Source organism: Aulonocara sp. 'chitande type north' Nkhata Bay, linkage group LG15 (assembly GCF_057382095.1).
Source record: "Aulonocara sp. 'chitande type north' Nkhata Bay isolate Kocher_YH1m ecotype deep benthic linkage group LG15, A_spYH_male_GT1.1, whole genome shotgun sequence".
Classification (NCBI taxonomy): Eukaryota; Metazoa; Chordata; class Actinopteri; order Cichliformes; family Cichlidae; genus Aulonocara; species Aulonocara sp. 'chitande type north' Nkhata Bay.
In genome coordinates, this window is record NC_141358.1 from 36,844,345 (window position 1) to 36,870,064 (window position 25,720).

At 40.5% G+C, this 25,720-nt stretch overlaps 1 protein-coding gene across 10 annotated transcripts in view; it reads left to right on the top strand.

Moving 5' to 3' along the window:
- ptprsa (protein tyrosine phosphatase receptor type Sa) overlaps window positions 1-25,720 on the top strand; it is a 241,846-nt gene that overhangs the window by 113,835 nt on the left and 102,291 nt on the right. For all 10 annotated transcript variants that reach the window (XM_086263230.1, XM_086263221.1, XM_086263226.1 and 7 more), the window contains 2 exons: window positions 8,078-8,223; window positions 10,439-10,580. In XM_086263230.1, coding sequence (XP_086119356.1) covers window positions 8,078-8,223; window positions 10,439-10,580 — 288 coding nt within the window. The remainder of the gene's footprint in view (window positions 1-8,077; window positions 8,224-10,438; window positions 10,581-25,720) is intronic.

Consider the following 25,720-nt stretch of genomic DNA (forward strand, 5'->3'; position numbering starts at 1 on the left):
CTGTTTTACGCTCAAGTTCAAAGTTTGAATTCTTTTATTTTGTTCTTTTGTATATAGAAACCCCAAACTTTTTCTTACTCTCTGCTAATATTTTTTTAACAGGTAAACCAGAGTATTTGTCATCTTTTTTTTAAGGCATTTCACCTCCTCCTCACTTTTTCCTCCTCCTTTCTCTTTGCCTGTTAAGAGTTCTCAAATGTTGCTTTCTTGGCAAAGGACTTCTAATAGTAATTGGCCAGAACTCTCAGTGATGGGGTGAGGGTGTTCAATTATTTATATTCCTTTGAAGCTGCCAATTGAAAAAGAAAAGAAAATGAAGCCCCTTAGTGGAGAACATTTTCTTGTTCCTGTTTCCAATATCTTCACCTCTTGGTTTCTCGCTTCTTGTTTCTCTCAGTTTTTCTTTTTCTTTCTGCCTGCTTCAACTCCCTCCTTATCTTTTTCCAGTCAAATTGTGTTTGAGGCTCTCGATTTAGTTCTGTCAGTTCAACTTTATGTACACCCTGCTGTTGCATGCTGGGTCCTTGTGTTTACTCTATGCACTTTTTTCCCGCTCTCAAATGAGAAGAAAACAAGTTAATTTTTAATTGAGTTACAGACTTGAATCTACTGCTTCAAGAAGCCTGCTACTGCGGAGTAGAGGTTGAAATCTCCGAGCTGTACATTTACAAGTAGTAGACAGAAATGCTCCGACCCACTCACCTGCATCTTGTTTTCTAATCTTAATGTTTTAACTACACATTTAATCTGGATTTCTACACCTGTCATGTCATATATTCATGTGTTGTTCCTCAGTGACAAGAGTGCAAAGAATTAAACAAAAAAGAAAAAATGCACTGCTAATGCTGTAATGCTTAATTTAAGTTAATTGTGAGAATATTGCACTGTTCTGTTTATATGGACTCGTGTCTGCTGCAGAAATGGTCCCAAAAGAATCTCCAAATAAGAAATATCTATTTAAAACACTTATTTCTAAGATTGCAAAGGTGGGTGTTTTTCTTTGTATGTGACTTTAAACACAGAGAAAGATGCAGTAAGCATTTGCTGTTTTGTTTTCATTGAAATGCTAGACCCTGTTCCCCGCTCCATTTTCTTTCTCCTCTTTTGTGTTTTGTGTTTTGTTTTGATCAGACCTATAACACCTTTGGCAATTTGAGGTGTCTTCTTCATTTAATGAGCCAACAAGTGTCAATTGCCTCAAGTGAGTCTCTAAATGACACAAAATTGTTCTCAATTCGCCTCATCCGTGTGCGCTCTGTGGCCATTTTGAAATCAGGCACATACTTAAGCTTAATTTCCGTCCTCTCTCTGAGGAATCACACCTACTTATTTCCAATGGGCTGAAGGATACTTAGTGACTTTAGCTTTTTACTTTAGCCTTCAACAATGGTTTCAGTGGGACCAATTTGTATTTTACAAGTGTGCCATTCTTTTAAGAAATGCAGCTTCCCTGTGACAGCAGTGCGGTCAGGCTGTTTTTCACCTCTGGATACCAACACACATTTATTATCTTTTAAACCCTGGGTTCCCACATCCTGAGCAATGCCCCGTGGACTTTTAAGAAGTGAAGTGGTCAACAAGTAAAGTTAAACAATATGGCACACATTCAGTAGTTTGCATGCAAGCACATCACTTTTAGATGCCTCGTGCCCTGTTGGCTGTAAATGTATTAGTTTATTAAATAAGTGACAGAAATTCCCCAGAGGCAACGTCATGTGTCCTTAGTTTGTTTTTTTTTCTAAAAGGAAGAATTTGAGATATAATTTTCACTGTCTGTTCAATCAAGGCAACCGCCCCAACACAGAAATTCAATAAGCCTTTCTTCTGTCGCCTTCTTCCTAGGAATCGAGTACAACCCAAACATATGCAGCTGACTTTAGACTATATACATACATATATAACTTCTTTTTCAAACCCACATCCAGGCAGAACACGTTTCTCCACCAGAAACACTATTATAAGATAAGTATACTTCTCAAAAGCACCTTGGCAACTGATGAAGGAGAATTATATGCATAATACATCATTATATACTCAATACACACTTTAAGTAAATAATGGATGCAGAAGATTTTCACAATTTAGCTAACATTTTATCATTTATGACTGGAAAGAGAGAAAAAAGGGAAACAAGGAATAAATGAAGAAGTTAAAATAACCCATGTCATGCACCGACACTGTGGCTGGAGATGAAAATGTTGTCTAATAACAGTTAACTTACAGTTTTCTAACTACAAGCAGCAGACACTTTTTCTGTCTTGTTTTCTGTTTTCTTGTCTGGGTCAAGTTTTTTGCCTTGGCCCGCTGGGCTTGCTTGGCAGTGATTGTGTGCGAAAACCTCTAGACAAGACAAAGCAAAGCGGTTTTCAAGTAAAGGCTTGGTTTCCATGGTGATGGCCCCTGCCCAGGCAGCCTGTGAGAATCGGTCCTGATTGATGGGGCTTGGTTGTTTAAGCCTGGGTGGGGGGTTGCATGTGTGGGTCTATCCACTCGTTCAATTGAATGTGCATTTGGCTAAAAGGTCTATCTGCCTACCTGTTTTTCTTTTCTATCCCTCCATCCTTACACATGTGTTGATAAGGTTCAAGGCTTTTGATCAGGTCCAGGATTGCTAGCTTTATAGATTTATGATGCATATAGTTACACCGTACAAGTTACAAAGTGACACAAATGTAGGTAATTTAATGTGTGATGTTTTACGAAAACAAAAGGGATGAAACAGTTTTGCAGAGAAGCTTTTCTATTTATATGTGTGTGAATCAAGTGCTTTCAGTTCTTTTACAGCGCTGACCTTTTGCTTCCTCCTAAAAGCTTAAATTCAGTCATTGTTTTCAACAGCTCTAGACAACATGACTAAAAGGGAGGTTTCAATCAACAAGCTGTATTTAGAAAAAGTAAAACTCACAAGGCTGAGGAACCTGTGTAAGGATTAATAAAGGTTGCTTCCAGTTGCCCTTGTCTCAGGTCACTCACTTAGTCCGTCAGCTTCCACTCCCTTTTACTCACCCTGTGGCTGCTGTGGCTAAGTCACGCAAGTCTGCGATGCCTTGAATTCTCTTAGCCCCCGTCTGCACCTGGAAACATCCCACACTGAAGCGAGACCAGCAGTTGACCTAGTAAGATGGGGTTTTTTAGGCCTTACAAAAATCAAAGTTAATGTTGAGATGAGGAATTTCCACCCTGAAGTATATTGACTGCACCCTGTAGATCATGTGTCTGCTGTTTGGGTAACACAGAAATTAAGTTTAATCTTAGTTTAGCGTCACTAAATTGACTTGTTTAAATTTGTGACACACTGTGGTTTCTATTTTCTCGCATGCACTGTGTAAGCAGAACAAAGTAGACTTAAGATTATCCCTGCCAGACAGGCTTTTAGAGTGTCTGCTTAGATAAAAGGGCCGTGAGTGGGATATGCATTAAGTTGCATATATGCACTTTTAAGTCATTATGAGTAAATTGGCATTTAAAAAAGAAGAGGAAGAAGAAGAGAAAAAAGCAAAATTAATGTTATACTAATCTGCATCTCCATCCTGACCACCCTATTCTCAGGATCCTGCAGCAGCCTGGAGTAAGTGAAATTGATTTGCTGGTTGTAATACCTCTCATAGTACCAAATGTACTTTTTAGACATTGCTGGTAAATGTCCCGTGTGCTGTGAAAGATACCTATTTGTAGCAAGATGGATAACAAGTGCCCTTTACCAATTCTCTGCAAATCACTGAATGGTTGTGCATCATTTTGTCTCCCACTTTGCTAATTCAGAGGATAATGGCTCCTATTTATGACCCGAGAAGCTTTTCTCCATCAATTACCGTATTAGTCATAAAGCCAGTCCCCTCCCTCCTCTCACACCCCTCCTCCCCCACCAAACGACAACAGTAAAGTACTGTAAATGGAGCCGTCTCATATTCACATTCCCACCTCCCACTCTCTGCCACTTTATAATCACAGTGCTGGTGTATTCTGTGTTATCGGGTCCAACAGAGGTAGCGGCCAGTAGCAGGTGGTTGCTGTATTAGCTAAACAAGCGTCTGTGTGCACAGTGTGAGTTTTTCCTCCTTCTTCTATTCACTCTTGTTTGCGTGGATCTGTTCTATTCTCGGGGCCTTGTGAAGATAGCTGGGCCCCTATTGCTGGTTATTTTAGCTTAGGCCACGTCCCCCTGCCAGGCAGATAAAGACAGGTTCTGTGTGCTTATCTAGGCAAGGCTGTACCTCAGTCTGTCTGTGGGAAGCTTAGTGAATAGAGGGAGACTTTAGTAGAAGGGACAAATGGCCACTGTGGGTGCAGTGTCCTTTCAATGTCATCTCTGGTAACATAACAAACAACAGTACGTGGAGACTGACATGCGAGTTACCTTAGAGCCATAGAAGTGCATATATTTTCAGAAAAGGTGGCACTAGTGGGAATATAACCTGCCTACTAGTTCAAAGAGAACCTTCTAAATGTTTTGCCTTCATGAAAATGAACTGAAAGCTATTTTTACCCACTGGACCAAAGGAAGCCTGGAGGATTTGGTGCTAAATGTAGCCTTAATGAGCAAGAAGGTGCCAGAGACTTGCAGTTTTTGTACTTGCATTTGATATAATTTGATACTGGTGTCAGTGCATATCGTCATCACATGGGCCATTCAATGCAGGAAACACTGTGAACAATTTTATCTGTTGATATAGGACCCTCTGTGCCATTATTCATTATTGCAAAGCACTTTAAATCCAGGCTCCGTTCAACCTTTCTTACCCTGCAATTACTGGTGTTGGCAAAGTTCAAATTGAACTTGGAGTCAGTGGTAACTGGCAGCAAAAGCCCAGAGGATCACAGCTGGGAAAAACAGAACAAAAGGTTAATTATGCTCATCAGAGTTCACACAATCACACACGGCATACCTGCAGTAACTGCACCTTTATAGACATTCAACAGCCAGTGCCAGTCAAACATATGCAGACAGGTACACAGAAACACCTCAGCAGAATACGTTTGCCCACCATTCATTTTATTCCTTTAATGTCTTAAACACACTTTTTTAGTGTTTTTATTGAAAACAAGAACTATATTCAGTTAAACTGGGAGTCCATCTAAATGAATTGTGCAGACAACTTTACCTAATCCGAATTGACTGGAAGTTAATTAAAGCTACTGACTTCCAAGAACATTAAACTCACTTTGTGAGATGACTAAAGTCTAAAAATATGCCCTTAAAAATACAAGGAAGGAGAGCAGAGCTAGAGTTAAAACTTTTGCCAGTCCTTATGTGACAAAACTTTCAGGCAGTGCGATATAATTATGTGCAATTTTATGCCTTGCAGTAATCTCTGTAGAGGTTGAATTTGAGATGCATGTCTCTGTGAACAGTGACGCCCAGGGATTAACCTATGACAGCAGTGACATCTGTAGGCCGTAGACTGATGTCCTCATCGTGAGAGAGATATTGTGTCTTACATTTGCACAACTACCTTTCCATTTTCTAGCACTAGCATTAGCTTTTGTCGAGCTGTGAGTGCCGCCTTACAGCTGAGCTGGTGGCCGTGATAGACGTTCTTAGCTGCGTTTTACATTTTTATTTCGTCCCCAGGCAATGGATGTCTTCTATTCAGAAGAATCTAGGACGGCTTTCAGAAAATGTACAAAACCCTGGTCACCCTTCCTTTCGTCGTTATTGAATGTCGCTTTAGATGAGAGTTAATGTAAATCTAGGTCTTAGAAATCAGACTTATTGTTAGTGGCGTGATCAGTGAATACTGTCGTAAATGCCTCGCTGATAAGGGGTACATGGACACCAGACGCCAAGGAGTTTAAGATGTTGCAGCACGTACAGCAGATATTACTGTTTCCAAAAGATATTAACTGGCCGTTTGATCTCATGCATTTAAAAGAAAAAGAAAAATGCAAATAACCAAAAAAACAAACAAAAAAAAAGCAATAGGTACTGAAAGTTATAAAAGCTTTAGAAATATGCAGCACTCTCTCTTCACAGCCTCTCCTCGATTCTCTGGACCTCCCGTCACCTTCTCTACTCTTCTCTTCCAGTGTTCTCTTTACCACTGACCTCTCCACCTCCTGCTACACTTGTCCTTCCGTCCTTCCCAGCGGTCACACTCTTTTTCGTTCTCCTCTCAGCTCCCCAGCTGTCTCGCTTTATTTAAACCTTGCTGAGATAATATTGAAAACTATTTAGTTCTGAAAATTCTGCACGTTTCACGAGTTCAACTCAGACGCACATGCAAACAATCGCATTTATTGTACATTTCTCACATCCTATGAAGCGAGACAGGGAGAGGTGGAGAAGGCGACTGGGTGGAAATGTCAAATGGTCCAGGGGAAAAACTAATCAAAGAATGCTGTCCTTCAGCAGAACCACCGCCACAGGCTTGATCTGTGTAAATCCCTCTTCTGTCTCAACAGAGAGCGCATTGTAAGGGGGAGGTCAAATGCAGAGGAGCTGTGTTGTGTAAAGCTGTGTTGTGCAGTTTCAGAATGGAAATTGAAAGTGTAAAATGCCAAAAGGGGTCATAGTATGCAACGCACAAATAAAGCAGGCCTGGTCCTTGATGACGATGAAAGGATGCCGTACCTATATTGTACCACAACCTTTAACCGTAGATATAGGAAGTATACTCGAGTGAAATAAACAACAGAGTGTTATTTGTTTTGTTTTCTTTTGTAAATTCATTGTTTTTATCGTGCATGTTATATGGTTTCTGTGAGCTGGAGAACATTGTTCGACAAATTTAAATTTCTTTATGTTTAAATCCTAAATTAGTTCATTAAGTAACATCAGGTTTGTATTCAGAAGGAACTGGTTTGTAACATACATACTCTGCATGTATCATAAACATAGAATAAGCTTCTGAAGTTAGTAATGTTATTGTAATAATATTTATTTAGTTCAGTGTGGACAATATCCATCTCTCACAGACTGCAGGAAGAGATTTTGTTATATATGAAAACAAAATTTACTATCAAATTAGCGCTTTAAAATCTCACAGTCTTGCAATACCATTTACACTTTAAAAAAATACAATGTTCAGCAGGCTAAAGTTAGTATGTGTGTGTTGCTGTGATATTTGCATCAGAAACATTTGGATTGTGTAGTGCCTCTTCTCGCCCTTCTTCTTTTCCTTCCCCTTGTCTAACGCTATTCCCCCTTACCTCATTCTCCAATTGCGTATATCTCTTTACCAGATAATGAATGCAGGAACTCTCCTTCATATGTGTTTAGCAGTGCCTGGAGACTGGTGTTGGCCCATGGTCCCTTAATTATTAATTTGACGTTATGCGCTGGCCGTTTGATCATCCCCACATATCTGTATGATTCCATTTTAACGAGTTCCCCAGGAGTCTGTTTTCTCTCTGTTTCTCTCTTTCTATCAGACTTGTTGTCTTGAACTTGCTGCAACCCAAGCAGGAGGGGAAAATTCCAGCTCCAAAAGCACCAAAATTACAAACTTTTGACGGGCAAAAGCATCAATTTTCCCGGGCAGATCAATTTTTAGTATGTTTTAGTGCAAGTGAGAATTGAACTGCTGCAGTGGCTTAGTCAGTGCTATACTTTGTCCAGCAGGAAAAGTCATGTTAAGCACTTGGAAAAAAAATAGCGTCAAATTAAAACAAAAACTCATTTTTACTGTCTCATCTTCTTAATTGCCTTCGCTAATGTATTCCCAGCAACGCCGGTAGTATGCTAGGCTGTACTCTATTGCTCTGTGGGTAATCATTTTAAGCTAATAATCGTCTACGCCTTAGCAAAGACTCTACATATAAATTCACACCACAATGCTCTCTACCCAGCCCAGCAGAACTCTGAAGTTGTAACACTAAGATGCAGCACTGTGCTATGGAGACAAGAGTAAGAGACTGAAAGGGAAGAGCCAAGTGGAGGTTGATGAGACGTTCTGTACTAGCGTCTCTCTCTATGGATGCGTGCACTTAAACCGGGATTTAAAAGTCTGTATTTTCAGAAATGTAATTATGGTAAGAATGGCATTAGCTCTGGTGGTGCTGCATTTGCCTTTCGTCTACTAATGTATCTCCCTCTCTTCTTGTCCTCTCCCTCTTTCTCTGTTGTCTTGCTCCTCAGCACTACCACGCTTCACAAAAGTTCCCGTTGACCAGATTGGTGTCTCGGGGGGTGTGGTCTCCTTTGTCTGCCAGGCAACAGGTGACCCCAAGCCAAAGGTTAGTTGGAACAAAAAAGGAAAGAAGGTGAACTCCCAGCGTATAGAGGTAAGTGAAACCTGCTGTCCATTGGTGCAGCCTTTATTCTAAATGTTCTTTGTTGTTCTTTGTGGGATCGTTTTTTTGGAATTGTCCCACTTTACTTTACCTTAATGAGCTTTGGGTGAAATACTCAGTAATATTTTTATGCATCATATTAAAAAATGTCACTGTCGAAAAATGTATTGACCTAAAAAAATGTTGTATCTTCATGTCAGCGAACATTACATTGAAACATTTTGGAGTATCATGGGAGTAAATTGGGGGGGGAAAGCTGCTAAAAATTTAGATAAATAGAAAGTTGTGTAATAAACAAATGTTCTTTACCATTTGTTACTTTATATATTGTGATATTTACTGTTGTGACAAATAACAATCCTACAGTTTAATACCACATTACACGTTTTACCACATATTTTCTTCTCAGCAGTACAAAATTCCAAGTCTTCTCTTGCAGCTGGGGGCACTCCACCACCTTATCAAAAGCAACATTTTAATTAGCCTTGAAATTATTGCTGATAGCATCTTTGTTGGCTTGCTTCTCTAATCTTTAAGCAGTGTGCTAGTCTACCAGTAGCAACTGGTCAGTAATGAAATACAGAACCCTCTCATTCGTCTAAAGCCATTTTTTTTTCTTTTGCATTTGAATGACTCTGCTGTTGTCACATTTTTTCCCTCCTGTCTTTTTTCAGCACACAGCCCTGTCTGTGTGAATGTTTCTGCACGTTATTCATGATGTTTGTTGTTCACTTCTCGGCAGGCATCCCAGATGGCATCTCTAAAAGTCTTGATTGATGCTCAGTGTCTCTTAATTAAAAAGTTGCTTTCGTTAACAACGATGACAATGACAGTGCAGGGATGCGCACACATGTACGCACACACACGGACATGCACAGTGCGGCATGACGGTAGCCACAGGGGGAGGGGCTAAAAAAGCAAAAAATGGCACCATCGACAAGGGGAGATCAGCATTTCCACTGAGGACAAAATTAAAAGACAAGTTGTGTTTGTGCGTTTGCCTCGTCTGCATGCTAAGTAGGAAACAAAGCCAAGGGCGTGAAGGAGCCCGCCAGAAGGGACGCTTCTTTTTCTCCATTTATCATAAAATTAAATAAAAAAAATTTATAAAGGGGTTTTGAAGTAGCTGGGGTTTTTTTCCCTTTTCCACCCTCTAGACAGCTGCTTTGATATCAATCATGATGCCGTGCTCTGCAGTGTTTTTAGCCTAATTAGCGGCTCAGCCCTGAGATGTGCAACAGTGGAGCAGCAGGGCTGCTGAAGACTTGTACTTGCATCTTATAGTCATGCTTTGCTCAGAGTTCACAGCAGTGAGTCCTTGGCTGAGACGGTGTTAACTTTTGCGGGGAAGGACAGATACTGGAGGAGTAGGTTTGCTGTGAGAATGGCAGTCTTGACCATCTACACTGACACTTCACACGTCCAGAATGAGGGCAAAAGAGAAAGGCATGGGAAATATTCAAATCAAGGGCTAATTAACCGAGATTTTCCATAATTTAAATTCTAGTCTTTTACCCAAGTCTTGAAGTTCAGCTCATTGCTTCAGGATACATGCCTGTTGATATGCTGGTGTTCAGGGAGATCAAACAAGGCTATTTAAATACTAGCCAGGGGCCAATTTCTGCGACTACTGTTGTAAAACTGTCCAGTTGTCAGTCACACGCATTGTTACATTTTCAGTAAGTTTTTGTTTACATTGCTCTTCTTATAGAATAATAGTAATAATAGCAAATAATATATTTTTATCATAACCAAACCAGTATTCTGACCGTTGTCTGATATTTTTTGTTTTGAAGAGGCTCCTTTATTGAGGTTCAAAACAAAAGGCTTTATAGAGAACAAAGGGCATAATTAAAGATCAAATCAACAGATAAAATCACAAAGCACAAACACTGTTTGTAGAGAGAGTATGCTTCCTTATGATTTTTTTTTTTTTTACATTTCTGATGGCCTCAGGCTATAAAACATTACCAACACGGTACCTTTCCAAGCAATGATATCTTGGTGGAATTGAAAACGATTTCTCACATTTTGGGAGCACCGATGACACACTCGTCCTTGTATCTCCTTAGGAAATGTGAGAATCTTATTTTCCTCAGGTTTGCCATTCTTGCCTACCTGTTGCTTCAGGTTAAAGTAGTAGTTTTTCAGTCCAAATCACACATTTGTCTGACTTAACCGTGTTCCCTACACTTCAACTCCACAGACCATAGAGTTTGACGAGGGTGCCGGTGCAGTTCTGAGAATCCAGCCTCTCCGAGCGCCACGTGACGAGAACGTCTACGAATGCGTGGCTGAGAACAGCGAAGGCGAGATTGTCACCAGCGCCAAGCTGTCCATCATCCGAGGTAAATCTGGAATTATGTAACAGTGTGCAGAGGCGTAACTACAAAATAAATCATGAACACGTACGTCCATGAGCTCAAAAGATGACATCTGTTAACTCGTGAAGCCTGTTTGGAACAGCTGTAGATAGTGCCCTACTCTTTTTAGTTTATTATTTATTACTTATTTGTTTACTTTTTGGGGATAAAAAACGATGTCTTCAGCTGTAGATGCTTTGATTTGATACAAATTCTTTTGCCGTGTAAAATGGTTTTCCTGAAGTGATGGTTAAAGAATGTGTGGTAAAGCCATACCTAACATGCATTTTATTGATTTGTTGCTAAAGGTTGGTACTTTAGTTTCAGTAAAGATATTACACCATTTTTTTGCAGCGATTTAGAGGTGATGAATGAAGGTATCATAGACAGTCAAGCACATGTGGTCACATGTTTACACCTTTTTCTCAGTCATTCTACCTGTCTCTGTTTGCCTCGCATTCATGGACACACGCATGGTGTCTTTTTCCTCCTCTGTTCACTCCTACTGCCATCTGCCATGTTTCCAGGCCTGGATGAAGCTGAGCAATTGCTGGCCGACAGTGCACAAGCTAGGCCTCCTTGGCTGTCACATCCACATGCGGTGGGGGTATTTTAGAGGCCTGGCCCAGAATTTTCAGTCAGTTATTGTTAGAAACAACCCCAAAAGCAGATGACTGGGTGCTATTCAGGTGGGAGTCTTCTAGGTATAGAGCTGCAAATGTCCATTCGATTTGAAAAAGTTATTTTTCAAGAAGCGATTAATAATTTAAGTGATTATGCAAGCAGAAATGCCAGCATTTTCCACATTTAGGTACTTTGCTCATTACACAATTAAATATGTTTGGGTTGCAATTTGCTTTTGAACTGTCAAAAGCAAAATGCAACCCTCTGGTAAGTCTTAAAACCAGAACATGTTGCAGTTTGCAGGAACATGAAACGTGATGTCATTCGGTGCAACGGTTCCTCTTCTCTTAACTTGGGTATTGTCTTTGTTCCTCATTAAAAATTTGAAAGACGAGGATTTTGTGTGGCTGTCTAATTACGTTGGAAGCCCTGAACTTATGTTTAACCCTTTACAGCCGATCGGAGCGGGCACGCTCTGTTTTGCGTAACTATTTTTAAATCCCGGTAGCTCTGCAACCAAGCAAGCTAGCGCAATAATTTTTTTTGCATATGAAACTGGAGGAGTTGTACTTACATCTTATGCCATCAGCTTGTCCTAGGTCACAGTTTCCTTCCACATATAGCTTTGCAAAAACTGCATAAAAATCACTTGCAGCAACAAAAACATGATATTCCAGAAACACGCTTCGCCGATCCATCAGCTGTTTGTAACACTTCCTACGTCCATCAGCGCGAACTATCACATGACCGCATGACCTGCCCGAAACCGGAAGTGACGTAATTTTGCAGAAATGTAGTTTTTTACGATCGGGGCCTTATGAGCTTGTGTTTTACTTGTTATGTGTTTTAAAAAGTTATGTTTGACTTTATGACTTTCTGTGTCGTTTCTGGGATGCTTAGGACTCATATTGCACTGCTGGAAATAGTTTATTTTGATGCATATGCTGTTATTTTGCAAATTTGCACTATAATATTTATTTTCGTTTTTCCTGCAGTATATAAAAATTAGTGTATTTCAAAAATAAAACTATGAAGACACTCAAAATAAATTTCCTGTGGTGGGAAACTAGTTTGTGTAACTTTTTTGTATTTACAGTTTTGAGGGATAAGCCTCTTAAATTTCTCTAACTAGAAATATATGTTAAAAAAACGATTTTCAATTTTTTTGTAGTTTATTGCACTTTTTTGCAATTTATGTAATTACTATGCACCTAATGCAGACATATTATTAAAGTTTGGGCTATAATGGTTGTATTGATGTATAGCAACTTGAAATGCTCCCAAAAATGGCTCCACAGCATGTAAAAATATAATATAAGCTCTGGCGAACTTGGTTCTATGGTAGGTCTTAAAGGGTTAAAGGGCTTAATATCCTGCCATATTAATTCTTAGTTTGATACATTATTAATTATTTTAAGGCAAATTAACTGTGCCGAAGCGCAGGGCATGCAAAGTGTAGGCACACATACCGATTTTAAACAAGAGATTGAAAAAATAGGAACAAGCACACCAAATTTTGAACTACAAGTCCTGGCATGTGCATATGAGTGTGTGTACTAGTGTGTGTTTGTGGCTGTGTGAAAGAGCACAGAGCAAACTCAGGGCAGTCCACAGGAGCAGAAGGAAAATGAAAAGTTATTGGAATCAGCTCAACGAGGCTTCCTCTTGAGCCCAGAGGAAGACAGCAGCTCTCCTGCCCAGGCAAGACCCAGCACTTAAGGAGGGATGAGAATGTGATGATGGGAGTGAATGTGAGTAAGTGTCAGAGGAGCAGAGCAGTGCAATCTCTTTGTTTTCCATCTGTAATGAGTTCTGGGGGGCCCTGCATCCATCTATCAAGGGTTGAGAATGGAAAAAGGAAAGACAAATTAGGAAACTGGAATATTTTGGATTTTAGGTTATTATAATTTCATTCAGGTGTTCAGTTAACTGAAAACAAAGTGATGGAGAAAAAAATGAGGAATGTAAATGAAAGCAAAAGTATGAAGGTAAAGGTGGAAGTGGAGAAAAGCCAGAGGAAAAAACGAGGGGGGTGAAAAATGGAGAACAGTTGGCCAAAGATGAAGGAAAACAGGAAGTGTTGCGGGCGACTGGCAATACAGAACAGGTGAGGAGGACAATAGCCCAACACTGGTTCTTGGCACTGGGGCAAAGGATTATGGGATATGGCACAAGGCACAAGGGACACATTCGCAGTAAACATAGGGATGTGGTCTGGGATCTAGGGAGATTGAAAATGGGTCGCCGTGATGGGTGACTTGGCTAGAAAAAGCCACAGTGCATATTTGTGAGACTGTACAGCTGCATGCACAGAGGCATCCACATACCCACATTTGAATAAATTTACATGGCTCACACATAAATGTAATGCACACACACACACACACACACACACACAGATATATACACACACACAGATATACACACACACACACACACACACACACATACATATATATATATATATATATATATATGCAGAGGGCAAGAAATATTCTCTCACAGTAAGACCATATAGTTTATTTGGACAGTATGCGGTGTAACTGATAAGCACACAGACCAAAAGACTGCAATATAGCTTTCTCTGCCATACTGAAAACTCATCTGCCATGAGAGCACATGGGATTCGCTCAGAGTTTAAAATGAAATTAGCAACAGCACAGTGTCCACCAAACTCACAATTCAATGCTTGTCTAAAATGGTACCAGCTAAATAGCTGCAGCTGACCACACCCTGTGCTTATAGTTCATTCATCTACCATTGTATCTGCGCATGCAGGAATTCACGATACAGCATTTCTCTTTTTTTATCTAAAGATATGTGCAGTCTAGCTTTAATCCATGTCTTTTTTCACTATACCGTGACAATGACAGTACCCTGCGTTCTCATCTGTTGTCTCCACTGTTTGTGTGTGCATGTGTTTATTGGCGGCAATGGCAGGTTGTGTTTTGCACTGACTGTGACACCTCCTTGGCTGTTACTGCAGCAGCTGAATACCTAAGATCAGGGCCATCTGGCTCTAGTAAGACTTGCTTACAGTCCTCTGGGAGTCCTTGGTGAGGGACCGCCGTATGAAGCAAACTCTTGAGACTTGACACAAGTTGCAGCTTGTTGTGGGCTTTTTGTCATGTTTTACTTTCTTTTCATAGATTTTAAGATTCGTCTTTTTTGTGTGTGGGCACAAAGGGGTGGGGGGAAGGCAACATTGCCACTGGGATACCGTCAGCTCATGCTGCTGTGAGGAGATCATGAGGAGTTATCCCTCTTTGTGTGTTCGTCTTTTTATCTCTCTCTGCAGTCTTTTGCCCTGTGATTACTGCTGCAAATGAAGTCTCCCATGAGGCAACCCAAGTAGCAAAAACTGTGATTGATGAAATTGGGTCTGATATTCAATTTTTTTAATGTTAGAAAAAAAGAAAAATATGTGCCTATCTTTGAGTTTGAAGTACCCTCAAACAGATGAGAAAAAGGCACAACTGCTGAGCGCTTTTAATAAGTGAGCACCAAAACCTTACCTTAATACACACACACTTGCTGCAACACACAAGAACTGACCTGGACCTTTATATTTGCTGCTTTTTTCACCAGTCGCATTCACAGCCTTATTGTCTTTTCCCACTCTCAAGTGTGTGTGTGTGTGTGGGGGGGGGGCATCTTAGATTGTTGACCAAGGAACCCAGCATGCTCATTAGCTCATGACTGGTGACTGATAAGCTGATAAGGTATGAGCGATTCGCCATGGCCTCTTAGTACATGCTTACTCCTTCCATAGCAACCAGCTGCTTCCAACTTGTTTGCAAAGTTGCGTCCAAACAAACCACAAGACAGACAAAACCAAAGCGTACCAGGACACACATCTCATATGAACTATGACATGGGTTTGTTTTAGAGTCACAAAACCTGGGCGCTTTGTTTCAGTTAAATGTGAGGTCATGTGTGGGTGGGTCATGCAACAGCACAATGATCCCAAGCACACGAGCAAACGTACAACCGAATGGCTGCAAAAACAAAAGACTCGAGGTGTTGTAATAGCTTGGTCAAAGTCCAGAAATGCTGTGATGGCACCTTAAGAGGACTGTGCATATGTAACATCAACGAACTAAAGCAACATTGTAAAGATGAATGGGCCAAAATTTTTCCACATAATGGATTTAGGTCAGCAAAAGTTGCACGCACCATTTCAAGACTAAAAACTCTGCCTGTTCGCCACAAACCTGCACTATGTGGTTCACGTTCAGGGCGCACCCACTATTACCCAAAGAGGAATGGGGCATAGTGAGACTACTGTTTGATTGGGGTGTCTGCAAATTGGCCACTCTCATGCAGGAGCAGGTAATGGCAAATTTTAATGGGATTCGGTGTCCTGATGATTGGTGCACACACAGTCAGTGCACCAATCAAGCGCTGCGATTTCTGAACATCTTGTTATTTGAGAAGAGTAGAGAACTGTGAAATATGTGCTTGGGAGGTGCAGTAATTAGATTTGGTGGGTTGTAGTGGTGCTGGGTGTTTAGCTTTACTGACCACAGAGACGACCAATAGAAAAAGGAACAATCTCAACTTCACCTTTGCTGTCTGTTTACCATAGACACATTTTTGGCCCTTTCACGTAATTTTTCTAACAATATGCTCTCTGCTTTTTCCTCTCACTCTTCCTCTCACTCTTGTTGTTTTCTTTTGTAACTGAAAAAGAAAATGTGAGAAAGTGCATCCTGTCATAGTGGGCAGCAGCAAATAGAGGGTGTGGATGTCTCATACAGGGGTTGGATCTTGGCTATGATAGCAGAAAAAAAGTAAAGAAAAGAATAAAACAGTGGAAAAGGCTAAAAAAGGAGGAATGAACGACTGAAGGTTAGGCTGATGTTACATAAGTTTATGGTATGAAATGTGTGACGCAATCTAATTCAGTTTTTTTTTTTCAACCAAGGCTGCAACAGAAGGGGAGGCGATAAGAGAGAAAACAAAAAAATTCTCCTCCTTGCTTTTCATTTCATCAGTATTCCCTGTACGCACCTAACAAGCGCAAACCCGCATTTAGAGTTGTGAAATATTACCCATAACTTCATTTTTATGTCCCGTCGGGTTTTTGTAACATCCTGAAATGACGTTTACATCTTCTTACTAATATATACAGTTACAGTTGCATACAATTGCGAGAAAAAGTTGGTGTTGTATTGGTTTTAGGAGGATTTCTAAATCGATTATGTGTAAAACGGGGTGTGAGCATCATCTAAGTCACAATTACAAACAAACATAATCCGACAAAGCTAGTAATGCACAAATCAGTTGCTTGGCTACTTGTTCCGGCTTGTAGACTTGTCTTGTTGTGAGTAAGGGTCTACAAAGTCTGGTTCCCTCATCATGACAACTTTCACATTCCCTTAGAAGAGACATGAAGGCGATGCATGAAAGTGCAAAAATCTACATAGTGTTTTCTAGAGACTTTGTGTCTTGGTTATTAGTGTACAGTAAGACAAAGTATGTACAAACGGAATTCACAACTGCTCTCCGTCACAGCAGGTAGTCCTGCAAACATCCCAAAACTTTTTGATGAACAAGTTTCTAGGGAGGTTTTATCCCAGAAGTTTCCACATTGTTGTTTAAATCTCACAGGCCGCTACAGAAAGCATTAATGAAGGTTGGAGTGTAACTGTTTGTGCGACACTAGCCAGACTGTGTGGCTTCGATGAAGTTAAGAGGTCCCGTGGGTTGACTTTTTCTTTCAACCAGTGTTGTTACAAAGAAGGAAAATAAAGACTGTCTGCGAGTGCAGAATAATGTTTGTGTTTAATGGTTGAATTAATGTATTTTACAGGAGGATTTCAAGGCATTGGGCACTCTTGATGAAACATTCATTAAAGCACTGAAACCAGAGCAATTGTGAACAAGAGAAAAGGGAATAGTCTGTTTCCGGAAGTCTCTGCAAGAATGCATGGTACAGATTGGTGCGTGGGACACTGGTGATATGTTTCGCTCTGTTTCTTGTATGCGTGCACAGTATAGAGAGAAACAAAGAAAGGCAACAATTTAGCAGGCAGGCAGTGGCCACCCAGAATTTGTTTGTCAGTATCAGTAAAAGATCTGTTTGTTCTTCCTCTTCCTTTCTGCCTGTGTCTAAAATGACCTTTACCCTCTTCTGCTAGTCCCCAACACTTACTGACTAGAATGATTGCCAAAAAAAGTATTTTGATAACATAAGATGTTTCATACGAGCCACATGTTTGTGTTCAGTTCCTGTGCTGAATGTCAGGTGTGTTTGTTTCTTTGTTATCTATGCTGCCCTCCTGGTCAGGTCTCTCTCAGTGAGATTTTTTTACCTGCATAAATAAAAGATATGCCTTAGTTGCCTGAATTATTTAACTCATAAAAATGCATTTTGGTATAGTTTCTTTGTTCTTTATGTTGTTGTTATTCAGCTCTTTTTTAGGATAAATGGATGTACAGACCTCCTCCTTTCTCTGCTGGTATTCTTGAGCAGAGGGCAGGCTTGGCACAAACAACAAATCAATAGGTGGTTGTTGACCACGTGGATGGCCCTCACGCCCCTCTCTTATTGGAGGCTTAAGAAGTTCCATGTTGTTTCCTCACCAATATCCCCCTTTGCTGTCCTTCAGTGACTCCACCACTTTCTTTCACGTCTTGGAAGATTTGTCTCTACCCAAGTTTCACCGTACTCCCCCTTTCACACTCCACACTGGCATTTCTATGCCTATTATCAGCCTTCTTTGTTAGTCTCTCTCTATTTTTCTCTCTTGTTCCAGAAAAATCCCTCCAGGGGAAAAAAAAATCACTGACATATGAGTTTATGGACACTGAATCCTTTGATCCCCTGAACCTGTGATCTGGTAATCAGGTGTGATTGGAGGATAAAGAAACAGAACACAAGCTAAGTGGTAGCAAGACAGATAAAGGAGAAAGAAGGAAAGACAAAATAGCTGGTGTGATAGAGTGGGATAAGAGGAAAGAGCTCGCCTCTAGTCTGGGGTGGATGGCTCCTGAGCAGTCCCATCCATTTCACATAATTTCTGTTCAAGTAGAGTGACTGTAGCCACCCAAGACATCTGGGCACAGCCATAATAAAACACTGGGTGATAGAGATGAAGACGGGTAAGCAGACAGGGAGTTAGTGTCTGGCTGATTGGTTTATTACTGGATAGGAATTTCAGATAAATGGATCTCATTTCGCGGCAATGAGTGGGGCAGGAGACTACACTGAAAGATCAGTCTTCTGGGAGGCTTTTACAACTGTAAGCATACAATTGCCCTGGTGATTAAACCTGCGGCCGTTGACTTCTTTCCTCCCATAGGCAATTTCATAATCTGTTTCTTAATAAGACAAAATTGTATTCTAGGCTTTACTAAGCTTATAAGCAGTGAAAAAAGCAAGATTTTATCTCAATAAAGTGAAATACAAAAACGTTCTCTACCGTTTCGTCTTATCTTGCAGCCAGATATCAACCACATACTGAAGCATTGTATAAAAAATGAGTGTACAAGCTGTTACTGTGGGAACAAAAAAGGCTTGGAGGAGTCCACTTGGAATTTTCACGGTGGACCCCCCCCAAGTGGACACTTAACCTCAGGTAGTCTCTGGCACTTTTCGTTCCAAAAGCGTCTAATGACCCAAACTCTACTAAGATTCCTCCATAGCTAAACAGGGAATAAGAGGGGAGGACAAGGTCATTCCTGTGGAAACAGAATGAGGAGAGGACTTTTGGAGTGTCCCAGTTCATGCATAAAGACAAGCAACAGGATATGACCCGAACCACCAGCTTAATCCATATACATCAGCCACCAACCCAGGTGACTGCGGTCGTACAACACAGAGGTCGTGCTGCGGGCCCTGCAGGACTGGCAGAGTTGATAAGACCTGAAGTTTTGCATGCCTCACCAGTGTCGTGCTTAGACTTCCTGTGGCAAAAGTTGGATGGGAAGCCTCGCAGTGTGGCTAGTAGTATATTTACCACGGCAGGAGGATAGGCCTCATCTAAGACTGAGTAAAGCAAAGAGAAGACTTTCATGGTTCAAAATAAGTAATGCATCACAAGCAAGAGACATACCAATGCACAATCGTAGCAAATATTTTAACTTGAAAAACCTGGGACTTTATGAAAATTGTTAGAGCATTTCGGTTTGCAATTAAGGGAAAGGTGCACTTATTGGAAAAGTATAGAACAGGAGCACGAAGGCAACCAAAGTCTGTGAAAGAGGCTGTGCAGGACTTAATGATTAAAAAGCTTTTGTTCTGGAAGCAGCCCAGATCCTATTGGATTTAATGGCAACTGTTCATATTTACACAACATTGTGCTCTTTGGCCGTTGAAGGTTAACAGCACATCCAACATGTGTCGCTTTCACTTCTGCCCTTTAATGGATACACTCACATTTTCTGTCACATCCTTCCACATTTACTTTCATTTAAGCATCACATAACGGTGTAGATGGATTGGTCACCGAGTTGTCACATTTTAAGGCATAGCATATTTGTTTTTCCTCAGTAGCAGGTATATTTTACTCGCCACTCATGCATTCTACAGAAGGCTGCTTTACAGAGGGAAATGATACTGAATGAAATTGATGCTGAGGGCCTCAGAGCTCTTTCTTGACAGCCAGATTATCTGCATTCTACCCATGACCTCCTGACATTGTCATCTTCTAAGTGACGTATTTACCCAACATTCCAGCTGCTCTCACAGTAAGCGGCACATCCTTTTTTTCACATCCCAAAGTGACATTAAGTGATTACTAAGCACTCATCTTACTGGTCCTCTGCTCATTTCAAACCACTACATGTTCGTAATTGTTCTTCTGCTCACCAAAGGTGTCCCCAAACCAGTGATTTATGACTTGATTGCACTAAGCTAATGGGCCACTAAGACAATAAACCTCACTCCCATACTCATGTGCTGAATGTTTGTGAGGGACCAAGCAACCAAAGCAAAGAGGACACAGGCAAAAAAGTATCTTCAAAAAGGGTTTTCTTTATTTTAACCCTCAAAAAGTCCAAAATTAACAAAATTCAAAAACATACTTAGCAGGCCCATAAAAGAGGTCAACTAAATATAACTCTACAAAAAGGAATTTACAGAAACTTAAACAAAACAAAGTGAGACACAACTTAACTTACAAACTGACCTAAATCACCTTGTTGTTGAATTGTGCTATACAAATAAATTTGCCTTGCCTTGCCTAATTACAAAGACACATGAGGGTAGCTTTTATAATGATTTGGCCAAACCATTTACACACAATAGGGGGGAAAACGAAAACACACACTAATATTAACTAAGCACAGAATAACCTAACTAAACCTAAAACACCCCTGCTCCCGGTAAGCCCATGGTTGGTCCTGCTCAGTCCTCAGCCACGCCTTTTGCCCAGACAGGAAACAGCCACCGCCCAAACCCAGGTAACTCAAAGAAAGAGAAACATAATTAATATAACAAAACATTTTAGAAAAACCACACAATGTTACTATGTGCACGCCTCATAATACCAGTGTTAGGTTTAACCAAATGATTAATGAAAAAAACTGCAAAGCAAACTAATAAAGTAAAAAATGGACTAATTTACCCCTGTGTGGCTGATGCCATCACAGTGTTATGGTTGAGTCATGTATGTTGAAAATTTACCGGCTGTCCATTATGGTTATTATGGTTTGTTGGAAATGGGAAACATGATTCACCATTTCCATGCACCATTTTCAAAAATCATCATCATCGTCGTCATGGAATGATTGAATTAATTAATTAATCCTGACTTGTGATAAAGAATATAAATTCACCTCTCTGGAAAATCACTGCCGTATGAAGACATACATCAGTGCCATAACAATTTGTGTAATACACAACTCTCATTCCCAGGTAGCAAACATTTTGAGTTTTACTTTACGAAGTTCAGTTATCAAGGTGACAGCCTACAAAATTTTCAAAATAGCATAAAAGCCAGGCAAAAAAAAAAAAAAAAGAATTGCCCTAGCCAGTGACTGGCCCATCACCGACAGCCCATGCAGTCGTCCAGCACTTCTTAGTGTCGGTCTTTGCTTTGAAGTTTTGGTATTTGTTTGGTTTGATTCATTGCTTTGGCAGGAATGGTGCAACGCTGCAGCTCAGCCCTCTCCATCTGTTGTTGTTTTGGCCCAGAGTTGCTTGGCCAGCTTAAAGAACCTTTGTTTCACATGTCAGGAGCACCATGTCTTGATTCCCCTCACACACACCAGCCCTGAACCTACAAATATCTGTCTAAAGGAGCAGCCTTTCCACGTATCCAACCAAATCCACAATGACTAGGTTCACCAATGACAATACATATTTTAAGGCCACAGAGTAGGTACTACTGAAGAATGATGGCAAGGTTATCTGACCTTACAAGGGAAAATGAGCATTCTCAGTCATCACAGACGCTCTTTAAATAGTTTACAAATACTGATTATGACTAAAACATGATTACTAAACTTATCAAGTGTATTATACAGTGTTCCTCAAGTGGTCAGTTAAAAAAAAAAAACAAAGTGAAAAAAATGAGTTGAGAAAATTTCCTTTAATGTGTGTAACCAGGCATCTTTGCCTGTGTTTCTAACGAATAAAACTACGAGATAGCATCACAACATTCCTTAGAACTGAAAACTACTTTTAACAGTTAAACAAGGCTAGTCTGGAATGTGCAAGTCTTACAAAGCAGCACTGCCGACCTGATGTAGTAAACTGACGTCAAGGTTCAGCGTGCCCACTACACCTCCACACACGGTTCTTCCTTCCCATATATGCACACAAACTAAACTAAACCTGACTGGTTGACGTCTCTCTACGGAGAGGCACTTCCTTTAATGGCCCGGGTCCCATCTCCTGTCTCCCCTGGAGTTCGCCTGTCTTACCCAGACTCTTCAGGAGCCTGACAGGACAGAAAGGAGGAGGTGGGGTTGCGGGGGTGGGGGGTGTTTTGTGGGTTGTTTGATAAACTTCCACTTGCTGAGGAAGGTAAACACAATTTTGCCTTTTTCATGTTTTTTTTTTTTTTTACATTTTCACTCCACCTCTCTGCTGTGTAGGAAAGGGATCATTGGAGCGTCTATCACGGTGGTTCAGCACATCACCTGTATGACATCTTTTTATAGGCTGGACTCTGGTTTCCAGGTTTTTAAAATTGCTGGTGAGGAAAAGATGACGCGTTAGCTTACATTGTTAAAATACAAAAATCAGCCGACACCCTGCTTAGATGGCATTCTTTATGTCTCTGCAACAATAATAAATGCATATATATATTTCATCTATGTTAAATTAGTGAAAATGTGTGATATCAGCTTTGATTTAACAAAAAATGTACAAAAGAAAAATTTGGGGCGGAGGTTGTCTTCTTAATTTTGAACTTCTGCTGAATTCAGTGCAACAATTTAAGCTGAAATCTTTAACTTTAGCACTTATTGTAAGTAGTTGTAAATGCAGTAAAAGTATTCTGCACTAAAACTGCATTTACCATGAGAGAAACTTGGTTTGGTGTTATTTAAAGACATCAAAAAACAACCCACAATGTTAAATGGACAAAAACGTCTCTACTTTGCCTGTAATGTGCAGGAAATGAGGCCCCAGTGCTAACAGTGTTAAACTGTTCAGCCTGATGGTAGAAATTGTTTCCTTTTCAGTGATACACTTTCCTTTACTTGACATTGTAAATTTCCTCTCCCTTTCTTATTTTGGCTTTTTTTTGTGAGTCAACCATAGCTGCTACCTGTGGTAGCTGCTGCATATTGTTCCACTTCTTGTCTTTCTTTGGCAAAAATGATGTCAACCTGGTGTTTAGCTCAGTGGTAATGATAGTTTTATAGTTTAGTCTAGGATGTGTTTGGGAGATGCACGCAAGCCGCCACCAACCTTTGTCCACTTACAATTTAGAAGCAATCGGCACAACTCACACTGCCAATTTAATGGGATATAGAGCCGCTGTAGGATTCAGTGACACTCTGTGACATTCTTAGGTTACAGTATTTCCTCTCTCCATACACAGCACACGGACAAATGAGTCAACAGTTTGCTTTTTAGCAGCGTCAATGAAAACTGTCTAAAACCAATTTGTTCTTTTTAACCCTTTAACTCCTGAAAACCTACGAGGAGTAATTCAAACTCTTTTTGTCAACTGAGTGTTTTCTGTCATATTTTAGGCCTGATTAAAAAGCCTGATTGTGCTCTGGATATTCACGGCCAGAAATTTGACCACACAAACCAACTTTGCAGTGCAGTAAGCAATGCTGTAAACATCTTTCTTATTTTAGTATTTTGCATTTCTGAATTTTTTCTTGTTCTGCAATCTTTTATCGCCCGTCTTTGAGTCGTTGGGTTATATTTTGGGAGATTTGGCTGCAAATGTTGCCCTCTGTAGCTCGATGTGCTAGCTGTGGAGAATATCAACAAGACTTCAGACATCTTTCTGGGAACTGAGTGTCTGTAGGAGGAGGGGGGTGTAGAGGTTGAGTGCTGGCTGTATAATAACCATTATTCAGCTGAGATGGCTATCCGGAGAGGGCTATCAGTGCTGGGGCCAGAGACACTGTGATTAGATTTCCCCCGTGTTGCTATTCTTCTTCTGTCCCTTGATCTTTCTGTGCCACTGTTCTCCTTTTGTATATTACTCAAACAGTTCAACAAGAATCTTACTGGTCATAGAACTGATGGCATGTCACAGAGAGATGTATTGAAGAGATGAGAGTTCAGGTTTCTTTCAAAGTTTAATTTGCTTTGGTCAGAAGCTGTGTCTTTGGAAATGTTCTATTATCAAAATTTACCAACTGTCAATTCCAGATGACAGAATTCAACAGCTGTTTTTCACATCCTTTACTCTGCGTGTTGTTCAAAACCCAATAAACAAATTGCTCTGTTGACCAAATGGACTTTACTCCATTTGTACCGCATCTGTATTTTATAAACACCCTCTCAGCACAGGCCCCTTGTTAATGTGAACAGTTGTGGCTGCAAAACAGGTGCAGAGCAAATGAAACTGCATTGTTGAGAGTCTGAGCAGCTGGGTCTGCCTATTAGTTAAAGATCTAATTTTTCAGACTCCAGTGTGTGGCTTTCAAAGAGTGCGCCAATGTTTTTCCATCCACATCCACTTTCATCCACTTCCGCTGTCTTTATTATCCCATTTCTTTGCGACTTCTTCGACACACACATGTCCCTTTCTCTCCCATTCTCTCGCTCCTCCCTTCCTTTCCTCTCACTCTGCCTTGCTCCCTCTGTGGTATCAATGCACGGGGCTGCTTAAAGCCTGTGTCTCTATGCTGTGGCGGTGGGTAATCAGTTAACCTCATTATGCTGCTGATGAAATTAAATCATTGCAGTAAGTGAAAATAATAATATGAGTAATAGGTGCGGGGTATGGTGGAACACCCCATGGCATTTGCTGCAGTCCCAGCCAGTCAAGATTTACCTCTCTCTTTCTCTCTCTCTCTCTCTTGCTGTAGCGAGCCATCGGTGGAAGATAACCGATGGCTCGGAGAAAAAAAGGGAGCTTTCAAACCACCGATGTTGACATCAGTTAAAAAGTCATATGTAATGTAATATGTCAGCATCCATATGCATATCAATATGCTGACCACCAGCCAGCTTTTGAGCTGCCAGGTGCCTGTTTGGTTTAGGTTTGGTTAAGGTCCTGAAAATTATAAATGTGTATTACACTGCATGGATAACACAGCTGTACTTTGCACTGCCTACAAAATGGCAGAGTGAGTTCTAAGGTTATACATTACCTTTTCAGCAAGACTGCTCATTTATCAGTCTATTATATGTTCCCTTTGCCCTAAAAATAGTGAAAGCCAAACCAAATGGCCATCAAATCACATTTCTGCGTCTAGTGCAGTTACCTGGTTCGGTATTTATTTATATATTTAGTTTAAGAGATGGTTTGGTAGCAGTGAGCAGTCAGTGGAAATGAGATTAGTCGGGGGACTTATGTGAGTCTAAAGGACAGACCTTTTGGAAGGCTGCAGTTAGCATGGTGGAAAGCAGAACGCAACAGCAGGCGTGAGTCTGCAGATTAACAGCCGGGCGGTGGCTAAGCTAACCAGAGGCTGATTAAAGGCTTTGCACCTGTCACTTGCATAATGATATTAAGTGGTGAAGCAAAATTAAAGACAATTATGGATAATGATGGCATTCAAAAAAAAAAAGCAAACCACAGACAGGCTACCTATCCCTGCCCAGCTCATTATGAGAGCCAAGCTGCACAAACCATATACATTGTCCTTTTATAACTATGGATTAAACTAATGAACACAAGCAGCATGGAATGTTTGCACTGTAGTTCTTTCAGGCAAGCATTGTGCTGTCGTAAAGAAGATGCTTTGCAGTTGGAGCGATGGTTAAAGTACGTCTCCAGGAAATGATTGAGTTAATATAAAGTGTTCTGAAGTTGTGCTTGTGTAGTAAAAGACTGAATTTATATTTGAAAATTCTTGCCAAAATGCGGGGTGTAACAGCAAAGTGTGTCTCGTAGCACTCTGCGAGGCTGTAA